Source organism: Melanotaenia boesemani, chromosome 15 (assembly GCF_017639745.1).
Source record: "Melanotaenia boesemani isolate fMelBoe1 chromosome 15, fMelBoe1.pri, whole genome shotgun sequence".
Taxonomy (NCBI): Eukaryota; Metazoa; Chordata; class Actinopteri; order Atheriniformes; family Melanotaeniidae; genus Melanotaenia; species Melanotaenia boesemani.
This window is the reverse complement of record NC_055696.1, coordinates 1,806,408-1,829,696: the sequence shown is the minus strand read 5'-3', so window position 1 is coordinate 1,829,696 and position 23,289 is coordinate 1,806,408. Positions and strand designations below refer to the sequence as shown.

The window sequence follows — 23,289 nt, the reverse complement described above, 5'->3', positions numbered from 1 at the left end:
CCTTACAAGAAGAGCTACTGACCAACATAAAACTAAAGAGTGGAAGTAGAATAAACTCAGTCATTCCAATACTGATCAAGTCAAAAACAACAAAAAACCACTTTAATCAGGACCCTGTTCCAATACTTGAGAACGGATCGAGACATCCTTGGCTGAAATGATCAGTTTTCACCAAGGCTGTATTTAGTCTCGGGTAAATGACAAAGATGTCAGTCGCATCTACGATAATTAGATCAGATTTACTTTATTTAATCTGATAAGTGGAAACTTGAGTGTGTTAAACTTGATCATATGGGTCAACCTAGACACTGACCTTGTTATACAACCTCAGTGTTTCCCTACATCGCCTCAACCGCGGTGGGCCACCAGTGCTCCAGTGTCAGCGCCACGCCTTCAAAATGCTGAGAATGAAATGCTTCATGGACAGCGTCCAGCAGCGCTGCAGTGGTAAGCTACTCTGCTGTCAGACATCTGCTCTGTGGAGTCCTTTACTGGGAAATGTAGCTGCAGATAATTTGCTTTAGATAAACGTTCCAGTATGGCGTTTCCAAAAGGAGCGCACTTGAAAACTGACTGCATGCATGAAAACGGAGCACACGCATGGTTAACACCGGCCTGTGTGAGCGATACGAGCAAGTAAACTAGTACCTGCAAATGAAAACACAAATCGTGAGGAGGCATTTCTGCACGGTGAGGGAATAACGTGGTATTTGCAAGCAGAGACTCACCCTGGTGACCGCCCAATGTCCTCGTGGCGGTGACCAGCGCGCTCTGAACTCGGCTCGGCTAAACAGTCCTCGGTTTCCGACCGATAACCGAGCTATGTCAGAAAGAACTTCTCCAAAGTGTTTCAACACGTAAATAACGCTGAACATGTGTGAATTCTTGGGAACCGGGACAACATTAGACCAGCCTCTATGACGTGCCACAACTTTCCATTTATTCATGAATCAATAACCTTATTACCTGTTTGCTGTTCTATAAAAGATATTTCTCTAAACAGGTTTAAAATGCTAAATTAAAAAAGTCAGACAACAGAAAAATACAAAAAAAGCCAGACAACAGAAAAATCTGCAGTCTTGCTGATACAGTTTTAAGGAGGAAGAACAAGAAGGAAAGAAGCATTATATAAATGAGCTTGCATTCGTAATGAGTTAAGTAAACACATTTTAATGCTGCTTCTTGTTTTGATCACATTTTCTGTGTGTTAACCAACAAAAGGTTGTATAAATAATTACTGCCTGCTATGGTGAGTCACTTGTAAAGACGTTCATACCTTTTAATAGAGAAATGTTTAATCCTGGAACACAACTACTGACAAACCCGTTTGTCTGCATGTCAGTCCCTTATGCACACATAACACCCTTTAAGCAGGAAGCGAAGCCATTTTCTTGGGCTCACCCGACTCGTTTCAAGAGAAAAGCTATTCTGATAACAGAGAATCCATAACAACATGCAGCCTGCGTCACAGCACTGAAGAGTGTTTCACATGTGGCTTGTTTTTTCCATATGCAAATGCCAAGCGAGTGTCGGGAGGCGATTCACTTTCGACATCATTTAGCTGGTTGACTGACCAGCGAGGCCACTGCGTGAGTGTGTGTTTGCCAAAGGAATGAATCATAGGACTTATACAACTTTTGATGTGTCACACATTTGTTTTCTCTGTAGAAAAAAAAGAGTAGAACAAACTGAGACACAGACTTTATTTCCTGCTGGCTGGCTAAATGATTTTCAATAATCCAAATTATATTTGACTTTATGCCAAAGTTTAGACAATTAAGCTAATATAAATAAAACTAAGATGTATTTAAAGTATGAATTTTATTACTACAAAAAGGCAATATGATCATTTTGTTCATCAGTTCTAGTAGTTATCAATTAAAATAATAATAATAAAAAACAGAAAAAACTAGATGAGCATTTTAGACACAAATCACACACAGAGAGTAAATACATCACAAAGGGGACAACGCTGTAAAGCTGCTGGGAAGGTTACGCTGTATTTTTGAGTGGATTACATCAAAACAGCAGCCATGTGATTTGGTGCGTTTCATCAGTGGGGGAGAATTTCCCTGTGAGCATTAAAAGACTGGAAGCTTGACATTCAGCGGTCTGAGTTGTTCTAATGTTCGTTTCCACTCACCCATGACGATTAGCAGCATCTTCTTGCTTTGAATACCAGGAGCTTTCTTCACTTTACACTGAAAGGTGCCCGAGTCCGACGACTTCAGCCCCGTCAAGTTGATGGAGGCGTCGCCGGTCTTTGGGTCCGGTGAGTTGAAGTGGACTCGACCCTTCATGGGGGGATAGTAGTCCTCATATGCCCTATCACCTGCGTACAGAATCACCTGTTCATGGAAAAAGGACATAAGGACATTTATCAGATATAGTTTTTTTGACTGTGAACATCTATTTTCTGGAGGGACCTATAACATACAGGCCATGAAATGAGAGCTGTGTTCTTTCATAAACAGAAGCCTCGCTCACTGAACCAACCAAAAGTATATGAAGAAAGAAAAGTACCCGCACTTTTATCTCTGAAATGGCCTTCAACCTGGCAGCTTGTGCCATTTTGGCCTTTTTGCACACAAGAAAAATGAAGGTGGAACAAACAAAGACATCACTGTGAAGCTAAATCAACACCTGCTGTGTCAACAAAGCACACACACACACACACAGTCTGGGTCTTAAAGGAAATGCCTGGAAATAAAGGCCAGGTGGAGGTAACAAGAAGCCTCTTCGCTAACAGTGGGGTGAGGGTGGAGGAAAAAAACAAAGCACAAGGATGAGAGCAGGGGGTGCGAAGACATTCAAATAATAATGAGAGGAGTTCTCGTCTGCTTTTATAGACATGTTCTCTCATATTCCTCCACATTTCTATGGAGACAGTCATCAGCCAGCTTCTGTGGCACATTCTACCCCAGCACAGCAATACCCCTGAGTGAAGAGCAGCAGAGGAAAAACTTTCATGTCGGGAGCAGAGGAAGAATAATGAAACCATCAGAGGAAGCAGAACACTTAAAGGGAGCAGGCAATAAGGCCTCGGTATGTCTGCAGCTGCTGTGCTCCATTTCCAATAATAAGGTAAGTTTCTAAAGTTGCAAGAGGAGCGAGCATGCAACGGGGAGCGTCTTCATCTTGTGCACATTAGCCATGTAAACAGGTAAATCTGATAAAATTCCACATTGCTCTCAGGGGAGGAAAAACAATCCATGCAACTCCACTGGGGATTGAAACACCAGCAGTAATAACAGTTGTGAGGTGAGACCACTAAAGAAAGGAAATTAAATCGCCCTCAGCTCTGACAGACAAGAACTCTCACTTGGGGTTAGTCACTTCACAGGCAAACAGACTTACAAATGCACACCTCAGTCTAACAAAAAATGCACAATAACCTTGAGAATTATGATCCAACAGAAGAAAAAAAATCTCCTAAAGCCTGGGAAAAGAACATGACAAGGGCAAATGACTGGGCAAGCTAGCGGGGGTGGCGACAGGACAAAAGAGCATGACTGTCTGTGTGCTGCATTTTATAACAGGTAGCACACTCGGTGATACGACGACCACCTGGCACGGCCTTTGTCAGTGAACAGATCACACTGCAGAGGTAAAAGCCCTCCAATGCTCAACCTTAGTTTAATCAGACACATTAGGATGACATCACTGTCATGTGACTTGGCTGCTGCTCAGGGAATTAAGAGGAAGAGGTGCTGCTGATTTGAGAGGCAAAGCAAGCGCGGCGTTACCTGTATACTCCAAACAACCTGCAGAGCTTAGTGAGAGCAGCACTGTGGCTCTGCACTCCCACTGAGGCTTTCAACGCGAATGGCTCAAAATGCTGCTGCAACAGCTTGCACGGGAACATTTCTGCTACAAATTGCTTCACAAGGTTAACACTGAAGCTTCAGCTGAAAATGGAATAAGGGTCAATATTAAAGGCTAAAAATAAAAATGATAGAAGATGGCTATGAGTATGAGCAAACAAGCAATTTTCACCAAGCCTTGTAACGGCTTTACATCCAAATCCTCCATCATTTTGTTATTGTGTACAAGTTCCTTCACAAACAAAAGGCTCTGTTGTTGTACTGAAGGACAAAGGAGGTAGTCGGACTGACATTGGATAAAAGTATGCATTTTTCTAAACAACGTCATTCTGGATTTGGCCTCCATAATTGTTTTTGTCATAGTTCTCACTGTGGTCGTAAACATTCAGGGCACACCCTCCTTTCAGCTAATCTGTAGCCAGGCAATGAGAGCAAAATGCAAATCACAAGTTGGTGTAGGCATGCCTGGCATCTCACATTCAAATCCAACAAAGCAACATGCATTAGCTATGCTTCACCAACCACAAAAAGACACTGATGATACGTGGGATACGTCAGCCGAAAGGGGCCATCATTCTCCTGTAGACACTGGACTGAATGGATAATGTAATTAACGCTGAGGCATGACTTCTAACTGTATCAATGCAAAGTGTACAGGTGAAATATATGACATAAATATTGGCAAAATTCTTTAAGCACTGGTCATTTGTGCATGAAAGACATAGCAGATAACCCACTTAATAAAAAACAGTGATTGAAGTTCTTATTTAGCGTGGTTAGATGCAGTGGAGCAGCTCTCCACAGCATAAATGTATCCTGCAATGGCTGTGCCTTTAAGTCCAAGCTGGATTTGCTCATCTCAAGCCATGTGAGCAAAGGTTCACCACGGCTTCTGAGCATCTGGGAGCCTCTGGCTATAAAGTTGAGCTTTCATCCTTTTTTCTTTTCCCAGCATGGTAACTTTGGTCCAAGCAAATTGGCCTAATTCTATTGAACCCTGTCACATTTATCAAAAAACAGCCACTTGGAATTAATAAGGCACTAATTGCAAAGAGTTTAGCCATGCATGACTACATGTTGGTTAAAGGCTACAAGAATGTGAGCGAGTGATTATAGCGAGCAAAATGTAATAGGTCAAGGAGAACAAATCCGTTCAGAGAGATGTCTGAACTGTTAAAATTCCTTCAAATGTTTGGCAACAAAGTGTGTGGACACTGGACCACACACACGTAATAAAGACAATAACATGAAGCATCAGGTAAAATTTGGAAATATCTGATATAATTATACAGCTGCAGACATGAAAAGGAAGAGGTCGTCCATGGTAACCACCTACACCGAACGCTCTTGTAGCATCATTAAGAAAAATAAGAAAATATTTCAAGCTGAAGACAAAAAGAAAAACTTTGGTTCAGCTCAGAAGAGAAAAGAAGCTAAACAATCATCTGCTTAAGAGCAAGGTTTGGTTTGTTGGATTAGTTGACTGACGGTGCAAAATGTTGAAGCTGTGACCAATTTCTAATAAAAAAAAAATATATATATATATATATATATATATATATATATATATATATATATATATATATATATATATATATAAAGCCACAGGACGCCGGAGAAGGAAAAAAGAGTACGGGATGAAAAGGCTTTGTGACAGGTGGGCGGTGGGGGAGCAGAGTGCCAGGGGAGCTGACCACACCACAGAGACAGGAAACCGTCTCCATGGCTGGTGAAGTCCTGAGGGTGAGTGGAGATCCTGTAGAGTCGTGCAGTCCTCCCTGTTTATGGCTGAGGGCAATGTTGCAAAGTAAAACTATCTTGGTTAAAAGCAGCACCTACTGCTCCAAATGTACGACGTGGCTGTGAGAACAAAAGTTCCATAGAGGTGCATGCAACTCATATTACATTTGCCTTGCTTATTGTGTGATTATCTAACAAGACAATGCCTAAAACAATGCCTACCACAGAACCTGTATTGCGTTTCACATGTACTTCAGCAAATGATGCAACACTTCATACAATTTAGATTAAGAACACCTACAAACAGTGTACAATAAACAGCTGTGTGAAGTCTTCAGCCATAAATATCAGTGTCCAAAATTAATCAGTGTCCACCAGCCAAACATATGTTTTACTGGCCAAATTATTAAATTATTTTACACACACACACCTCTACACACATGTTATTTTCTATAATACCATGTTTTGTTGTATCCAAACTGAAAGTGGAAGTCACAGCAACATTAAACCAAGGCAACAAGAAAAATGGTTTTATTTGATAAAGTGTTAATGTCTGAATTCATGAACTAAAACCTGACCAGACCCGTCCCTCTCTGCTCTTCGTCTGGCTTCCTAACAGTCTTTGTGCTACAGCATTACAGCCTTGGTGGGATCATACTCCCTGATTCTTGCTTTTTATTTTATTGTTTAAAAAAAAAAAAACTTAATTCATAATAAATAAATTTAAAGCTTACTGATCTGATTCATGACAAATCAGTAATACTGAATATAAATAGCTTATCAATAATCATCAAAGCTGATTTATAATAATAATGAACTTAATAACTGATCAATATAATAATAATAAGCATCATTATTATTATATTGACAAGTTAATCGGTTGACAGCTGTTCGTAGTCTCACGGAGTCACGCCGGTTATGCAGCTGTCGTCACCCTTCAGGTTGAAAACAGCTAAGCTAAGCTAACAGGCTAACATCACGTCCAACAGAGTGCTGCTGTGCTGACAGGGCGCCGCGCGCAGGTGCGTTACCGCCTACAGTCGCCGCCGCAGGTGCGTTACCGCCTACAGTCGCCGCGAGCAGGTGCGTTACCGCCTACAGTCGCCGCGCGCAGGTGCGTTACCGCCTACAGTCGGCGCGTGAGAAGCGAGTGGAACGGGGCCGTGAAGCAGACAGAAGGCGCCGCTTTATCCAAACCACCACTTTCCCCTGAACTTTCTGGTTGGGGCTGCAAGCTGCTGGTTTATCCTCCAGTTCACCGTGCTTTCTTTTGGAAAGCTGGCCCTCCTGCTAAAAAGCTCCATGTATTTACCTGCTTCATTAGCCTGAGCTAAAAACATTTACTCGCCATTTGGTGGATAGCCCTCTGAGATTTACTCGCCAAACAAAAACATTTACTCGCATTTGGTGCCTGGCGAGTGTTAATTTCGGACCCTGATAAATATAAAGTAATGATTACTGGTTTTGACGTAATGGTGAGAAGATGGGAGATCCTTGACCTGAGTCAAGTGAGAGCCAAATAAAAATGAGATGTTTGAGAACATCAACACATACCACTTTGTCCTCTTTCTGGTTGTCTGATGGCAGCAAGCTCCATTCTATATCCAATGGTCCAGAATCCTCTGGGGCCAAGGTGAACTGGCAATCCAGCTTTACACTTTGACCGCTGGCCTTTTCTATTGTTGACTGTCCAGAAGGTGTGATCTCTAGACCCCAAGCCAAGCCTGTACAGAGGTACAAAGACAATAAATTAAAGCCAAGGCTGAAACAAACATAAGATAGCAACACTTAAAATCAAGATTTGCAGACAACGCAGGATTTTAAAATATCAAACATCAGTCTGCACCGACTTATTCAACCCCCGCTACACTGAAAACATTGAGGAGAGCAGGTTGAATAATTTTGCTGCTGACTGGAATACGGTTAGATTTCCTATCAGCCAAAGGTTGACCTTTGTGGTGCGTATAAAACCTGACCGGCCATACCATACCAAGTTTCTTTATAAAACAACCACAGGAGAACAAAGAGCTGCACACAAGTTAAATCGAGCTGCGGTAATCGATGGAAACATTTTATAAGTCATTCTGCTTTTTTGTTCAGTTTATCTGGTAAAAGGAGGTTTATTCTAATCTGGAATGAGCATAATTGGTGCTCAGTCTGTGCAGTTACAAGCAGTCAGCAGATCGGTGCAAATGACAAAACTTGAAGGACAAATACAAAAAGGGACACAGCTATCAAAAAGTGGCTTCTTTTCAATATCAGCAAATGTCCGAAATTCTGATCCAAGTATCACTGAAATGGGCTGAATAGGCATAATACTGATTTATTTATATCATAGAAAGAAAAAAAGGAAATAAAGTGAATACCATTCTCTCATTTTCTACACCCACTTTAAGCTGTTCATGGCCATCAGGGGGGCGAAGCAAACTCTAAACAAAAGGCCTCGTGAATAAAAAAAAATGTTACTTCAAATTTAGTAAAATATTTACTTTAACTCTTTTATTTCCAACTACAGGGACAACTTGGCTTCTTATAACTAGAGTATTTCTGGAAAAATATCAGCTATGCATCCTAAAATTTTTAATCCTGAAGCAAAAAAAAAGGAGACATCTCTGTAGTCTGCAGTTAAGAGCTAAAGAATAAAAACAAGACAGTGTATATAAGTCTTTTGATTTTTCTGTTAATAGGTAATTTAGTCAGTAGTAAAACATTTTAATTCTGGGAACGTCACTAAATAAATGCATCAACTTGTCCGCTGATAAGACATTCAGCATAAAAACATGTATGATGTAAATCACATGGAAAAGAAAAACCTAACAAATAAAGGCCAACTGTGGCCGATCACAAAACAGTACGAGACTCCTTCCCATTTATTCTTAGAACGACATAATATTCTGGTGGCATCAACTAGGTCAAAATTTTGTTTTCACTATGAGATTTAAGCTCTGACAGGAACACAGTCCGTAGTGAACGGAGTTGTCACACGCTGCTTTAATGTGTTAAAATCCTCCTGACAGCTGCCACCTTCCAACCAACACGCGGGGGCAGAATATCAAACAAATTAATGAATAAAAACACTGCGGCTGAAAAACACTTTAAATAGATAACAACCGCGGCATAAATGGCAATGCACGCTCAGAGCTTAGTGAAAATTATCTGCTGCCAACAAAAGAACCTTTTCACCAACGGCATTCGCCTCATCTGGATTCACTGAGGTGATTCAGCGCTGACAGATGAGCCGACGTCAGTGTGTAAGGATTAAGAAGCCAAAACCTGCAACTGTAAACACTTTTGTTAACAGAAACATTAACCACTTTTCTCTCCGTGAGGTGTTTTTTTTGTGTTGTTACGGTTTCCGAAAAGCCAAACAAATCGAAGTGCATACATACATCCATGGAAACAAAAGGGAGAATTAACTAGTGTTTAATCGTGTGTTTGTCTCGTCTCCTTCTGTATTAGCTAGAAATATTAAACTTAGTTTCCTTGTTTAACGTCCATCTGACCACTAGTTATATTTTTTATCAATTTGACAACTAAGTAAAATCTAATACAAAGCTGGTTGTAATGGTTTTGTAATGATTATGATACTGATTTAAATTACTTTACAGATCGAGTTTCAAACCTGCCCCTTGGGGTAAAGGAGGTTTAGGTTATAGGTCTGAGCTTTGGTAGATAACCAAATGAGATACACCACAGGGGATCATCCACACGCAGTCACATCCTCTAGTGTTGAAGCTCAGAGCTTTAAGCATTTCTTATTGCAGGCATGGTTTCATTACCCAGCCGCTGGTGCAGCAGCTGGTCGTTTGAGCCCACAGATTCTGACAGACACCCTTGACAGGAGCGATCCATCGCCTTCAGCTGGAGCAGGAGAAACGGGGAGCAGAGAAAACAGAGATATGTGCCGATCACTGTCAAAACAGATATTCAGCTTGTCATCTGCATGAGGGAAAGCTGTGTCAATTCATCATGCGTTTAGTGAAGCCTGGGCATTATTCACTAGTACTCTGAAAGGGGAGGAAATTGTATTCCAGGAGGGGAAGAAGGCATCCAGCTGGAACAGCTTACCGGAGTGACTGATTACGTACAGGTAATAAAGCACACTGTCAGATATATCTGTTAAATCAATGACAGACCTCCAAGACTTTGGGCACCATTTGTTTAAATTTCAGTGCAGCTTGACGTGTTTTCAACTCAGCCGTAGAAAGACGAGGAAAAGGTGCTGCTTCAGGATGTCCTCCCATCGACAGGCAAACTGATGTGTTTGCTTATACAACTGAGAGGCTGAATGCTTGCGTGACAGTACATCCAAAAGCATCCCAACCAAACAAAGAAGTAACACGGGACTGTTATCTCAGGTTGACTTTCCATCAAAATCAGCACACATTTCTCCCTCAGCAATAACATGATTTTATTAAATCCTACAACTGTAAACTGAAGTAGAGGAAATGCATGGTAAATAATATTGCTGAAGTATTAAACAGTACATTTAGCACTGAACACTAGTTTCCTCTTACTTTAAGCCGCTCCTGTACAAACCTACTATGCTTCTTTACCTTCCTCACTAAAAGGAAGCTGACAGTGCTGCTATACAAAACAACGATTTAGTAACCAATAAATCCAAATGTGGAAGTTGTGAGGTTGTTTTTTCACAACAGTCAAAAAGCCAAAAAACTGCAATGACTTTTGTTTTAATAAAAACTACACGTTTTCCTTCAGTTCCCATAAAGAGAGATGGAGATCCATTCTATGAAATGCCAATCTTTATAAGGAAGATACAAGTTCAGCAAAACACAAAAAAAAGAACAAAAAGGCAAAAATCTTTTAATAAAAAGTGAATAGCAGCAAGTCCTCGAAGATTATGTGGCCAAGTTAGCTCAAACAGATCAACGCCAGATGTTTTAAAGGTGAAAATATCTTGAACAGAAACACAAATCCAGGTTAATGCAGGAAAAAGTCTCTCACATAAAACAAAAAGCTGAGCCAGAAGCCATGTAACCATATCTAACCAGGGATAATGAAGGCTTTACAGACAGGTAAACTCATCTTCCACTGTTGGTGAGAAACACAAACAACCTTGGTGGTGTGCTAAAAAAAAACAGCTCAGTGTTAATAAGTAACTGAACAGCCAGCACATGCTGTGTGCACTGTGGGAACTGTGGAACAGAAATGGTCTAACTGGGATAAAAGTCTGCAGCAGAGCCGGAGTGCTGCATGTAATCATCGGCTCATACAGGCTGAGCAGCGGCTTTATTTAGAGTAATGGCACCAGGGCTGAAGTAAACTGGCCTTCTTTCTAGAAGTGAATTTAACTGACTGATAAGAACGGCGATCATTACAGTTCAAGGAGAAGTATGAAAAATGAAAAATGGAGTGCTAGTAAATGCAGCCATGCAGGCACACCAGACACACACTTCATAGAGCTCAGAGTTGGATTAAGATGCATGTCTGTGTGTGTGTGTGTGTGTGTGTGTGTGTGTGTGTGTGTGTGTGTGTGTGTGTGTGGGTTATCATATTTGTGTTTGTGTAGTAGGAGCTGAGCAGTGAGTAACAGTGAGTAAGGGGCACACTGGCTAATTAAAAGTCTATCTTAATAACTATTTATGACTGTCTCGCTGTGCCTCTCATTTTCTTCACTGTGACACAGCAAACTCCACATCGTTACTGGGAGACCTGGAATGAGTTGAAGGAATTCAGGGTGTCAGCATGCTCCGCCCTACACCCGACTGCCACTATCTCATTCACTCAGTCACCACCTTCTATGTCCTTCCTGCCAGCCCCAGCCCTCCCGTCCGTTAACACTGTCATGATTGTGGAGTGCAAGCCCCCTGGCCTCCAATTCTCTGCGGTCCTGCTGATTGTAACCCCGCCACCCATCCCCTCCACCTTTGTCGGCATACAATAGGGAGTGAATCCTGTCTCCTGGCAACCAATCCCTCAGAGAAGGTTGCTGTGGTGCTTCAGAGACAAGACAGAGAGAAAGAAAGAGGCAGATAAATGGTGATGGAAAGAGAAAGAAGTTAAGTAGGAGGACACAGAAAAGGGATTTTTGAAAAGGAAGTTAAAAACTTCTAAAGCATTCATGGAAGTCAGTGGGCTCTCGAACCAAGTGAACAATGTGAACACGGTTCAGTCTGAGGAGAAATAATTTCACTCATTAGGTTTGATAAGCTGATAAATCCTTAAGCCAATCATATGATTTCTGTACAGGCCAGACTAACGTGAGTGATGTTAACCTGAAAACGCAGCAGTGATCACACAGCTGTGGATTCCTGCTGGTTTAAAACACAGACGCAGCCATTGTTACATCACCTGCTGTTTCGTGGACTAACCACCACCACATTTCTCTCTGAAACAGGAAATTACCGTCCTAGAGCGGACACGACTAGGACATGTGGAAATGCCAAACTTTGTTGTGTCTTGGCCTTGCTTTAATTTATTCCCTGCTTTATTATAATTTAATAAAAATGGGACCACAGTTTAAGAAGGACCTAATTCTGTGTTTGTTGTATTAAATAAGAAGGGAAACTAGAAGAGGAGCCACACACTCATTAAGAAAATGTTTACTTGATTGATGTGGATCAACTTTAATGTTCCAGTTGGGCAATCAGGGACATAAATTTCATTCACTCAAAGCCCACAGCACAAATTAATGCTAGGGAGTATGACCAAGATGATGCATGATGTTTGTCCCTAAATGATACGATTCACTTTTTTTTTTTCCATGTATGACTTAAATTTCACTGTGCCATGTTCCAAACGTCGTTTAGACTATTTACACTGGTGATTCCTTATCACAATGAAACTAAAAAACTAGTTTTTGGTATGAACTATGAAGCCCAGTACTAGTAAAAATACAGCAAATCTGGAAAAAAGTTCAACATCTCCTAAAAGTAAAATAGATAAGATCGCTTGTGTATGAATGACGTGCTTCCCGTGTGACTCCGGTTGTTATTCCAATAACGTAAATCATTTTTAAGTAACAGCATCTACGTTTAGGAATTAGACTGCAATGAGCAGAGCAATGACGGAAACATCAGGCATAATCCGGGTTGAACTGTAGCACCGTTATGAAATTAGCTCAAACCTGCTTTGGAATTTCTACACTTCAAATTAATTTTCCTTATCAGGGAATGAAATGTGCAGATACGGATATTTGGTGAATAAGCGGTAAAATATGTGGCCTGGATGAGTTATCAGTCCAGCACTGCTCTGCAGCCAAGAAGGATTAGATTCTCTGTACACAGATTTCAAAGCCTGGATACAGTTTACACTCAAGTGTTGTGTCAGAGGTCTTCTAGACAGACACAAGGCTAAGCTGTATGTTACAGGGAGTAGCATCAACAGACAGCAATAAACCCTGAAACCAGGAGACAGTTTGACAAGCCAACCTCTCCTGACCCAAGCTCAAGACCCTCGGAGTCTTGGCAGGAACCACAGCAGATCATAAGCTTCTCCTGAACCCTGGAACGCCAACTCCTACCACAGAGAGATAAAGCCGGCAGCTATTTCAGGCTCAGGAGGCAACAACAGTGACAAAAAAAGCTTGGCTAGGTGAAAGAGGCAAATTACGTTTGACTGGGACTCGCTTCTGCTTACCCTTCTCCCAGGTTTGCATTTCTTTAATCCACTTATTTATTTTGTCTAATGCGAGGTTCAGCAGCAGTGATGTCCGTGGTTCACCATTTAATTCAAGTTTTACACATTTCAGCTGACATGAAAACAAAGAAAATGTATGAACGAGTGAGCATGGCAGATTAAAGAACAGGCAGTTATGAATTTCCATCTTTTTCTCATTATACCACAAATGCATCATTCAAAAACCAAATAAAACAATGATTATAAAATGAAGTTCAAATAAAGGGGAAAAAAAACAAACAGCAGTGAGCTTGTAAAGAGTCTTATTTTTTCTAGTGATGGAGCCATGAACATTATAGATTCACTGCAATCATTCTGCAGCCTGTTTAATTTGTTCATTCCTGAACCAAGACGATCTCCCAACCATACACAGGCAGGGCAATCCCTGCAACCAAGCTGAGGAACATCAATTATTTCAGGCACAACAGAGGATACCATCTTAACTTAGCTGCTGCTCTAAAAGGAGGCTCTGAATGCTGGCCTTAGTGCTCTCGTTGGAACTGCTCATTGCCAGCCTGGCTGTGCTTCATGACGTGTAGTGAGGGCTGCGATTGTTCAACCATACTGATTGTGTTGTAATGCAGCATGAAAGCTCCACTTGCCACAGAGAGCTGCCATAAATCGCGGCGCAGATGACCTAAAGGCAGTTTTGACATAATTGAACGTTAAATTATGAAGGAGTGATGAGTGACAGACACTTTGAACGGCCGCCTGAGCATTTGACAGCTTTAAACAAGCCTGTAAGGGATGCGATTAATAACATCTGTGAATGTCCATAGCTTACAACTGGTGACAAGTCCAGTAACTTTGATTTTACTGCTTCAGTTATAAATACCTGTGATTACCAGTTAGCCTAGTATTTTATTAATGCAAACATTTTAATACACTAATTCATTTGCAATCTTTTTATATAGCTAAAACTTGAATCCAGCAGGAGGAAAGCAGTAACTAGCGGCAACGAGTAGGGAGAGGGACAAATTTTCTCTAATTTATTCCATAATGGTTGATTAAGTCTTCATCACAGGGATTCTGCAGTACTGGCCTTGGAATTAGTATGTCTTTGTAAAAGTGATCGAATTAGCATTTTATAAGCTGCCGAACGCTGCATTGAAACAGCTGCTCCTTGTCTTACGTCTCTACCACCATGAATTGTTCTGAAGCTCCACTCAAACCAATAAAAGTTTTCTAATTACACATCCCTTCCTCCCTCTACCTCCTCCATCCCTGGAAAAGCAGAGCTAATTTATCTGAAGCCCCCTGAAGAGTATGATAACAATGCAAAGCATTTGTAGTATCTCTGAGACCTGTGGACACACACACACACACACACACACACACACACACACACACACACACACACACACACACACGTATAAAAAAGGCCTCTGTCCTTGAGAACTCGTTGAAGCCCAGGGTGAGCTGGTGACAATGTGGGGGCTGGTCATGCCGTAAAGCAGATAGCCAGGATGCACGGAGCAGCACACAGATAGGTCTCTGATAACATCCTCAGGGGAAGCAAAAAAGAGAATAAAACAGAACTGATAGTAAATATAAGATGCTTCAAGCAGAAAAAATACCATGTCTATAAAAATGCCTACACGCTGATAAAGATGTCGTACAGAAAGAGTTTTTTTTTCAACAGTCAAAGACGACGGCAGATTAATTAGAAAATCAAGTTCTCATTTTGCAAGTGGAAAAAAATAAAAACCTTTCTCTGCATGTGATTAGTGAACACCTGAAAGCATCGTGTCTGACTAGAGAAACGGTGCTAAACAGAAATATCCCACAGCCTCATAAGAGCATGAACTCTTTGTGCGGTTTCACTTCCAAACTTTTTAAAATCAATCATAAGCCTTTGGTAAATTAAGAAAGTGTATGCCACGGTTAAACTAACAGAAATATGATTGAACAGCTTATTGCCAAAAACATTTTAAGTATGTTTTTTTAATAAAATACAAACGAGGACTGGGTAAGGCCGTTAAAAGAAACGTCTATTAAATGCAAGTATTTGCCTTCTAAGCTTACAGCAGCTTACTGTGAACCAGAAAAATGAAAACCACATGTCTCAGTGGGGTATAGCCACGGGGCGTCTCTCTCTCAAGACACAGGAGTTGCTATGAACAACAGGGAGGCAGCCATGCTAATACCTATCCTACCCCCCAGCCCCCAAAACAAATAAAGTGTCTGATACAAGGCAGGCTCCTGTCGGCACCCCAACCTTTGCCTGGGCCCCAGGGCAGGATGCCAGCTGGGATCAACTCTGCTGGTCAGACATGGAGACACTAGTGTAGCTACTTCATTCAGACTGAGTGGACTGTGTGGGAACATTGTAAATCTCACAAATGCAGAAAACAATGAGAATTTGTGCTGCTTGAGGCAATGATTATGTCAGTAAGGTGAACACTCAAGCAGTCAGCTTGAATCAGCAAAGCGTGAACCATCACAGAACATTTCTCCCCAAACAGATAAATTGCTCTGGCAAAAACTCAGAGGCTTCTTAAAGAAAACAGCCTCACGGTATCAGAATTTCCAGAGATCAAAGACGTTATCTCCTCGGTGCGAGGAGGGACGAAAGTTTAACTAAACCACGGTCAGTAGGAATTCTTAGAATGAACAAAGTTTAGTCTGGTTTGCTTTTCTCTGTGATAAACTTCCTCCTCATACTAACTGAAACAAATCACTAATACCAACAACTTTATCGTGTCGGCCCAGTCAGCTGAGGTGGTTTAATTCAGCCTTAAAGGTGCTGAGAGCCGCGTAGATAAAATGAATGTTAGGAAAACACCTACAGACGTCAAGAGTCTAATGGATCACTGCCAAGCCACTAAAAGGATTAGGAAGTCCATCCATGCAGCTCAGGAGAGTGTAAAATATCAAGAATTCAAACACATCTGGGTCCAAGTGAATTCCTGGTTTCCTCCCTTGTTGCTTCAGATGGAGCTCAGCATATTTTATAACGTAGTCAGACCACTATTAGAAATAACCTTCAGACCGACCAAAGTTCTCATTATTTCTGTTTTTCTTCTCAAATAAACAATAAAAAAGCGATTTTATCAGGTATATTTTTATAACCCGATAGTGCCTGAAGTCTGGTTACAGGGAAAACAAATTTCCATTCTGAGTTTGTCGTACCCACTCAGCCACAACAATTAATCAAATCAAATACAATTAGGTCTTAAAATCACATGAGCAGTGCTTTCTGTTTCCAGCGTCTCCAGATAACAACCTAACTGATGGAGCAGAGACTAGTTAAAATGAAAGACATGGCGAAGGCTTGAGCTTCTCTTTCTTTAAGTGACTGGATGTAAAATCCCAAACACACATGGCAGATATTTAACATTTCAGCCAACTTGCAGCATTGGAATAAGTAATTGTGAAACTCAAGGCTTCACATCGGTGCATCCTGTGCACACGGGTGCATCGGTTAATCCCAGCTGTCTCTGGTAAAAGATTATAAACGTGGTTACCAATGAGCCAAGTGTTGGCCGTCATCATGAACACCATCAGTCCAGCGCCACCCAAAATAAGTCCAGAGCGTCCACTGACCAGCTTTGCTTGCTCCAGAAACTCTGGTTCTCGTAGCTGGTTGCTGGTTGGCTGCTGGTTCTGCTAGTATGTTGGCAGGTCTGCAGCGGTGCCACATTTCAGCTTCATTCTTCACTAAAATAATCCAGTTTCTCTTGTTTCCTCTGCAAGAACACAATCCAAGTTCCGCAAATTCTGGCATCCAGTGAGATGCACACTTACACCAACATGGTGACTCCAGCATTTTTGTTCTTAGATTTTAAGACACAGGAATTTGTCTTATACACAACTTTTTATTGTGTAAATCTTTTAAAAAGGCTTTACTCTTACTTTAATGATTAAATTTTTTTTAAATACCTGGGTTACTTTGGCTTTCTGTAAAATGGGGAACGCTGACACCCATATTCATCACCTCTGCTTATGTTAAATTTAAACAGTAACCTATTTTTCATGTTGTGCAGAGGCATGTATGGCTACCAGCCGTTCTGGCTAAGAGGCAGTCAGTGAGTCTGCTTTGCTCATGCTGTTTCCTCTAGGTTCTGGTCTAAAATTAGGCCTCCTGCCTGAAGGACACAGCATGATGGTTGACTTCTGGACATTGGCTGAAAATTCAGTTCTGTATCCTTTGCCAACAGGGTGCCATCAATACGCCATGTGTCCAACATGGCGTATTTCATTGAAAAAATCTGATTGCTGGTGAAATCTGCCCGAGGACACAAGCAAAAGTGACATGTTGACAAAGTACTTTGTAATAACTGCTGAAACATCAATTCCTTTTTAAATGCATTTAAAACATGCTTCCTCTCTGAACCCTGCTCATCCTGTCCAAAGTACTGAGAGCAGGCAGAATGAGGTCTTTGTGGAAGCGTAACAACACAGACAGTCCCTTCCTGTCCTCTGTGTGACGGAGACACCACAGCAGGACATTGAGATAAGGCTGCTGTTAAAAGACAACAAGATGGATAATCCTTTTTATTTTCCCTTATTACTCTGCACAGGCAGTGAAACAAACACAATATTTCAAGGCTCGAGTTTCTTCTTCACTCTGAGGTTCTTGAAGCCAGGTGTGGTAAATGCACCTGAGTGGAGAGCTCTGTTGGAAGCTGTAGGCAAAAACTGTCAGTTGTTGTTATAGCTTAACTAAGACCGCTGGGTTTATTCATGCCTCCAGCTCGCACTCTCAGTCTCAACATGAGGAGCGAGCTCAAAACGACCGGGTGTGTCGACATACAACGTTAAGAGACAAGACACGAACGGGAATGTTAAAAATAACTTTGCTGCACTAGTTGAGTTATCAAACACAAAAGCTGTTCCATATTTGGCTCATGACATAGTAAGATGGCATTTAATTTACATGTTTTGCTCTTTGACTGTGCATAAGATGAAGCTAGTCAAACTGAAAGAAAAGCAGGGAATCTGGACACCAGAGATAAATGCAGTAAGCCCATTAAAGCCACAAAGCTTAGATTCTAGGAGTTAACTTGCAACAGCACAGCATAGTCTTTTCTTACCCTGATGGGCTCATTAGACCCATTTCAACATTCCAAGTAAGAACCTTAAAGATCCTATTGCTATGAACTGCAGGCAAGCTCTTTTACAGAACATTACAAGCCTTTCATGTCAACATGTAAGTTACTCCAACATGATGCTGAACTCCAGAGCATGAAATTGATTCAGAATCAAAGAGCAGTAGCTGTTCTTCTTTGCACCCAGAGGGGTAGAGTTGTCACAAAAAGTAAGGAGCATATCTGCTGAGGTTATAAGCAAATGTGCACGCCTCTTTTATAATCTATTTCAGTTTCTGACAAAGAGGGCTCCAAATGTCAAACTGACATGAGCTTTCTGTCAAATGCTGCATAATATACAACACTGTTGTACATGTTCAATGGTGAGGTATTTTCCACTTAGTATCTGTTAAAAAAAAGGGGCACAACCAACTGAGAGTTGCACATCTTAGATTTCTAACCAACTGCTTTCGTTTCCGTGGCAACAGGAAAAAGTAAGCATTTAATACTAAAAGAACCCATCAAAACATTTAACTTGTCCAAAATACAAGAGGAACAGGTTGTGTATGTTTACCGTGCATCCAAACAAGATGGCTTGGCTGTAAAATATTTATAAAATAATTCACGTCTGGTTAAGAGGCCACTGTGGCTGTTTATGATTCATTACCCTCCTAAAACCCAGAAATCTTAAAAGCCAAAAGAGATCTTGATTTTTCACATTCTTGATGCCCATTTGCAACGAGCACTAGCTAAGATGACGAACACACCGCGCTCCTTGTGGCTGCTCCACATTAAAAGCACGCTCTGCTTCGTCTTTGATTGTTTTTAATTGGAAATGGCACCTCAAATGTTGAGTTGGCTTCAGCAGTAACATAAAACAGCACTTAAAGAAACAGAGCGATGACTTCGATGTGACATAATTGCACTTGATTATGTGCTACATTGTTTTCCTGTGACTCCTTTGTTCTGAAGCATGCACAGGAATGTTAAAAAGCCTACCACAACCAATAAACTGCAGGAAAAGACACAATAAAGAGCATCTAAGCAGGGCTGTGGCATGATCAAAATATTCACTGCTACAACTAAATGTTCCTTCCTAAATGTTCATTGCTCATTTCATCCCTTAGAAAGGAAAATTTATCTCTGGACAATATCAGTATTTTATTATCTAGCATGAGGTAATAAAATAAAAGATATCAACAGAAACCTGGCAGCAAGGATTCTGCAAGGTGGAACGTGTGGTCCTGTGGTCAAGTGCTTTTGCCTGAAACTTGCTGTACGAGCCAACTCCCTAATGACATCTAAAAAAGTCTGACCCTAAAGTAGTCTAGACAGTCAGCCAAACACTGCTTATAGTACACGCTGGATCAGGCTGACAAGCAGATAATCTCACTGAAAGTGTTTGAGGCATTGTGCAATGACTTTTCAACCACTGGTGTTACAAACAGAGCAACAGTAATAACAGTAAATGAAGCAAATGAGTTCAAACTAGTTTCTAATAACATGTACTCACCATGTTGCTTTTTAGCCTGCTACACACGTAAAGATTTTTTTTATCTTATGAGACTTTTTTTATCTGGTCGAGACCTCACACGTGAAGATAAAAAAATCAGTTTTGATCGTACTGTGTGTGGTGTTTTCCGATAATCTAATCAGAAAACACCACACACAACGATGCTGTCCCGCAACTCATCTACAATCTAGTCCTCCAAGCCGGACAAACGTCGAAACATAAAGGAACCATAGCAACAACCAGCAAAAAACGTAGAAGAAGAACCATAGAAACAACCAGCAAAAAACGTAGAAGAAGAACCATAGAAACAACCAGCAAAAAACGTAGAAGAAGAACCATAGAAACAACCAGCAAAAAACATAGAAGAACCATAGAAACAACCAGCAAAAAACGTAGAAGAACCATAGAAACAACCAGCAAAAAACGTAGAAGAACCATAGAAACAACCAGCAAAAAACGTAGAAGAAGAACCATAGAAACAACCAGCAAAAACACGTAGAAGAACCATAGAAACAACCAGCAAAAAACATAGAAGAAGAACCATAGAAACAACCAGCAAAAAACGTAGAAGAACCATAGAAACAACCAGCAAAAAACGTAGAAGAACCATAGAAACAACCAGCAAAAAACGAAGAAGAAGAACCACAGAAACAACCGGCAAAAAACGTAGAAGAAGAACCATAGAAACAACCAGCAAAAAACGTAGAAGAACCATAGAAACAACCAGCAAAAAACGAAGAAGAAGAACCATAGAAACAACCAGCAAAAAACGAAGAAGAAGAACCATAGAAACAACCAGCAAAAAACGTAGAAGAACCATAGAAACAACCAGCAAAAAACGTAGAAGAACCATAGAAACAACCAGCAAAAAACATAGAAGAACCATAGAAACAACCAGCAAAAAACATAGAAGAACCATAGAAACAACCAGCAAAAAACGTAGAAGAACCATAGAAACAACCAGCAAAAAACGTAGAAGAACCATAGAAACAACCAGCAAAAAACGTAGAAGAAGAACCATAGAAACAACCAGCAAAAAACATAGAAGAACCATAGAAACAACCAGCAAAAAACGTAGAAGAAGAACCATAGAAACAACCAGCAAAAAACATAGAAGAACCATAGAAACAACCAGCAAAAAACGTAGAAGAACCATAGAAACAACCAGCAAAAAACGAAGAAGAAGAACCATATAAACAACCAGCAAAAAACGTCACCCAGCATGGAAGGGGATATATAGGAAGAGGAAATGACAGAGGTCTTGGGACTATTGTTAACAGAAAAAGCCAGAACTGAAAAAAATAACAGACTGGAGACGGCGTGAACACGGACTTTATTTACTTCCTTGCTCCCCAGCCAGCTCGCTCTCTGATTGGCTACATTCCGTACCACGTCACCATCCAGGTAGTCACGATGCACGAGTCATCGGCTTTCCTCAGAAATCGGCTCTGAAATATTGAACATGTACAATATTTCCGATTGTCGGCTTCGACCCGTTTCGGAGCGGATTATCGGGACAAATCGGCTCGTAACACACCACAGAACAAATAATTACTGGACAGGGAAATCTCACAATGATCGGGCGTTTGCCGTCCGAGGTTGGGAAGAGGTAAAATCGGGACAAAACCAGTCCAAAAATCATTGTGTGTACTGGGCTTTAGGAGTTTAATATCTGTGTTCACTGACTTTCAACTGTGAGGCCTCTATGGACAGGGCTCCCTGATGGGCTCCAGACCAACGTTTTGCATTGATTGCATTTGCATCACTTTTTAATTTGGGTGCACCAGCAAACAATTTAGGTGCACCCCGATTTAAAGCATCGCTCTCAGCAGCTCATCTGAATAATTTTAATGATCATCTTTTGATGATTACACATAGACATTGGTTATTTAAATTATTGTTAACAATAATTAAGTTTATTAAAATGTTTGTCTTTATTTTAAGCATGAATGTTAAGTTGGACTTTTTTAATGAGGTTCTAGCTTTGCAGAACTTAATGAAACTAAACATTTCAGACTTTGAAATAAGCTCATGAGGCTGTGCGGCTTCTGTCAAATTTCCCTCCTCTGGATTCATGTTTAATCTTTTTCATTTTTATCTAGTAGAACTTGAATTTAGTGAAAGGCAGCTCCTCTTTAGCTATATTACTTAGCATGATTTTGGCTGCTCCAACTGCCAGAAACATCAGGGTTTTTGTTATTCTGTTTTTTTGTTTTAAATATGCAGCAGACTCTTATTCTACAGTGTTTCCCGGACCATATTGGGGGGCATTAAAAGGTTACGTTCATTTATTTTGTTCTGGTTTTCTATACAGCCCGAGTATGCAGCCGGAGTAAGTCTCCTGGTCCAATGTTAAGCCGAGAGCATCATGTCCATCACGAGAACGCACACAGCTGAACAAGCAGACTCTACCGTCACTGGAGGAATTTCTAGGTGGTAAAACGGTTTAAATTTGATCCAATATTGTTGTAGGTTTTATTAACAACACATTCTGTATTTTCTGTTGGCTATTGTAGAGCCGTGTAGTGTAGTTTTATATAACCTGTTAACCACCATTAAAACCGCTGAGCTTCTGGGAGAAGCTTGAGCTGCGTCAGTGCAGGTGACGACATGCAGACAGAAAGCTGCAGCAGTCAAAACACATCCCGCATCCAGCTTTATCTTCATGTTGCGAAGACACAGTGAAAAACTTTTTAATTAATGAGGATAATAGATGACAACTACATATGAGCAATATCCACGTTTTACAAACCATTGCTGCTCCCGCGATTCTCGTTCGTATCGTTCTTCGTTGTACCGGATGTTGTTGAATTTAAACCAACACACAACACGGTGGATCAGAGCCAATCAGAGGTTAAGACCTACCATTTCTCTTAGCTGTTTTGCCACGGTGGGGAATAAACACAGAATACGCAGACAGACCTTCAGAGAGATAATTAAAGTTACTTGGACCTGTTAGGTGACCCGGAAAAAACAGTTGCATTCAACAAATTTTTGGTCGCACTCGAGAGCCCTGATATACACACTGAAGTATTTGAAATACTTTAGTAGCCTGAACCCTCGTCTATTACATAGCTGTCAATGCAGAGTTAACTATTATCCATCAACTTGAATTATCTAAAGTGGAAAGCAAATCAAAACAGGCTAACCATCACCATCATTCTTTTACAGCTCTGCTGTCTGGGTGGTGTAAGCTGGAAAAACACCAGGTGCCAATGCAGGCCGATCTTTTTATACACTCACAGGTCATTTGTTTACAACAAGCACTGAGGTGTGTTTTACCTCTAGCTGTCATAGAGGAATCACTTTTTATTTTTGTCACAATGATGTTTTGTCTCAGAGGGATTAAATAAAAACGCAGCGCTCCTGTACACCTTGAGAGAGAAGATGGTTGCTGTGTGGCGGATTTACTCCTCTTCTAATTATTAGCCACTCAGAGAAAGCCAGTCAGCCAAACAGCTCTGTGTGGGCCCATGAATTATACATGGAATCCATTAAGACACTTAACAGCTGGTTCCTGTGAAACTTACCAGGAAAAGCTACA

The 23,289-nt window shown here is 40.9% G+C and overlaps 1 protein-coding gene across 1 annotated transcript in view; it reads right to left on the bottom strand.

Moving 5' to 3' along the window:
• The window catches only part of cxadr (CXADR Ig-like cell adhesion molecule), a 40,856-nt gene that overhangs the window by 7,719 nt on the left and 9,848 nt on the right, over nt 1-23,289 (bottom strand). Inside the window, exons 2-3 of the mRNA XM_042009152.1 lie at nt 7,119-7,288; nt 2,144-2,348 (exon numbers count right to left, since the gene is read on the bottom strand). Coding sequence (XP_041865086.1) covers nt 2,144-2,348; nt 7,119-7,288 — 375 coding nt within the window. The remainder of the gene's footprint in view (nt 1-2,143; nt 2,349-7,118; nt 7,289-23,289) is intronic.